At 35.0% G+C, this 1,074-nt stretch overlaps 1 protein-coding gene across 1 annotated transcript; it reads right to left on the bottom strand.

Moving 5' to 3' along the window:
* Positions 1–125: 125 nt before the first annotated feature.
* LOC132753154 (uncharacterized) lies at positions 126–683 on the bottom strand (the record flags this gene model as incomplete). The annotated part of the gene is made up of 1 exon (XM_060743596.1): positions 126–683. A coding segment is annotated over exon 1 (558 nt), but the record flags the coding sequence as incomplete, so codon positions are not given.
* Positions 684–1,074: the final 391 nt, after the last annotated feature.

Raw genomic sequence — 1,074 nt, forward strand, 5'->3', positions numbered from 1 at the left:
GAGAGGGTGGGAAATTCACTCATTCTCAAAGGTTCACGCGGTCTTTGTTCATTTGAATTTGATTGACATGCTAAACACTTTTGAATTGCAGCTTCGATTTCAGAATTCATGTTTGGAAAATATACTTTCGATCTTATGTAGCTTTTTGTTTTCACAATTCCTTGGTGACCTTCATGTCCTAGTTTTATTGCTTTTTCACGGAGTGATTTTGGAATCACTAGTTTATCATTTTTCATCAATAATGTTTCATTATACACAGTCAATTCGTCCTTTATACTACGAAAAGATGATAATTCTTCTTTGTCTATTTCTGGGTCATTCAGTGTTTTCAATTCATACCATTTACCATTCTTTGTAAATTCGACTGCCTTTTGCATTGTCTTATCTTTCAGTGATTCCATTTTTACCTCATCTACTGTCATTGCATTTGGTAATGATTGTTCTGCGACAAATGACACGTATTCCTCTGCTATATTTCGTTCTTCCATATATTTTAATGGATGACGGGACATAAAATCTGAGGGATTATCTTTCCCTGACCTATACTCTATTTTCATTTTGAACGGTTGAAGTCGCAATCCCCAACGTTCGATTCTTAGTGGTGGTTGTTTCTTTTCCCAAATTTTAGTTAACGGCATGCAATCAGTAATGCATGTGAATGTTGGTGCTCCCTTTAGATACATCGCAAAATGTTCGCATGACCATACCAAGCTTGCTGAATATTTTTGCTCCATTCATATCATGAATTAGTTCATCTATCGTCGGCATTTGATGTCTTTCCCTTTCTATGGCTTTATTGGCCTCTCTCATATCAACACAGAGTCTAACATCGCCATTTTGTTTAGGAGGTGTGACAATTGGTGAAACCCAAGGTGTAGGCTCATTTATAACTTCTTCAATAATATCATTTTCTAACAAGGTTTTAATTTCTTTTTCTACTTTTTCTCTCAAATGAAATGGTGTTCTTCTATTTCTTTGTGCTACAGGTTTCACATTTGGATTAATGTGCAATTTCACGGTTTTGTGATTTAGCTTTCCAATACCTTTATAAATTCCAGGGTATTTATCCTCAAT

This window comes from Ruditapes philippinarum, unplaced genomic scaffold (genome assembly GCF_026571515.1).
Source record: "Ruditapes philippinarum isolate M1 unplaced genomic scaffold, ASM2657151v2 ctg25935_1_1_1_1, whole genome shotgun sequence".
Classification (NCBI taxonomy): domain Eukaryota; kingdom Metazoa; phylum Mollusca; class Bivalvia; order Venerida; family Veneridae; genus Ruditapes; species Ruditapes philippinarum.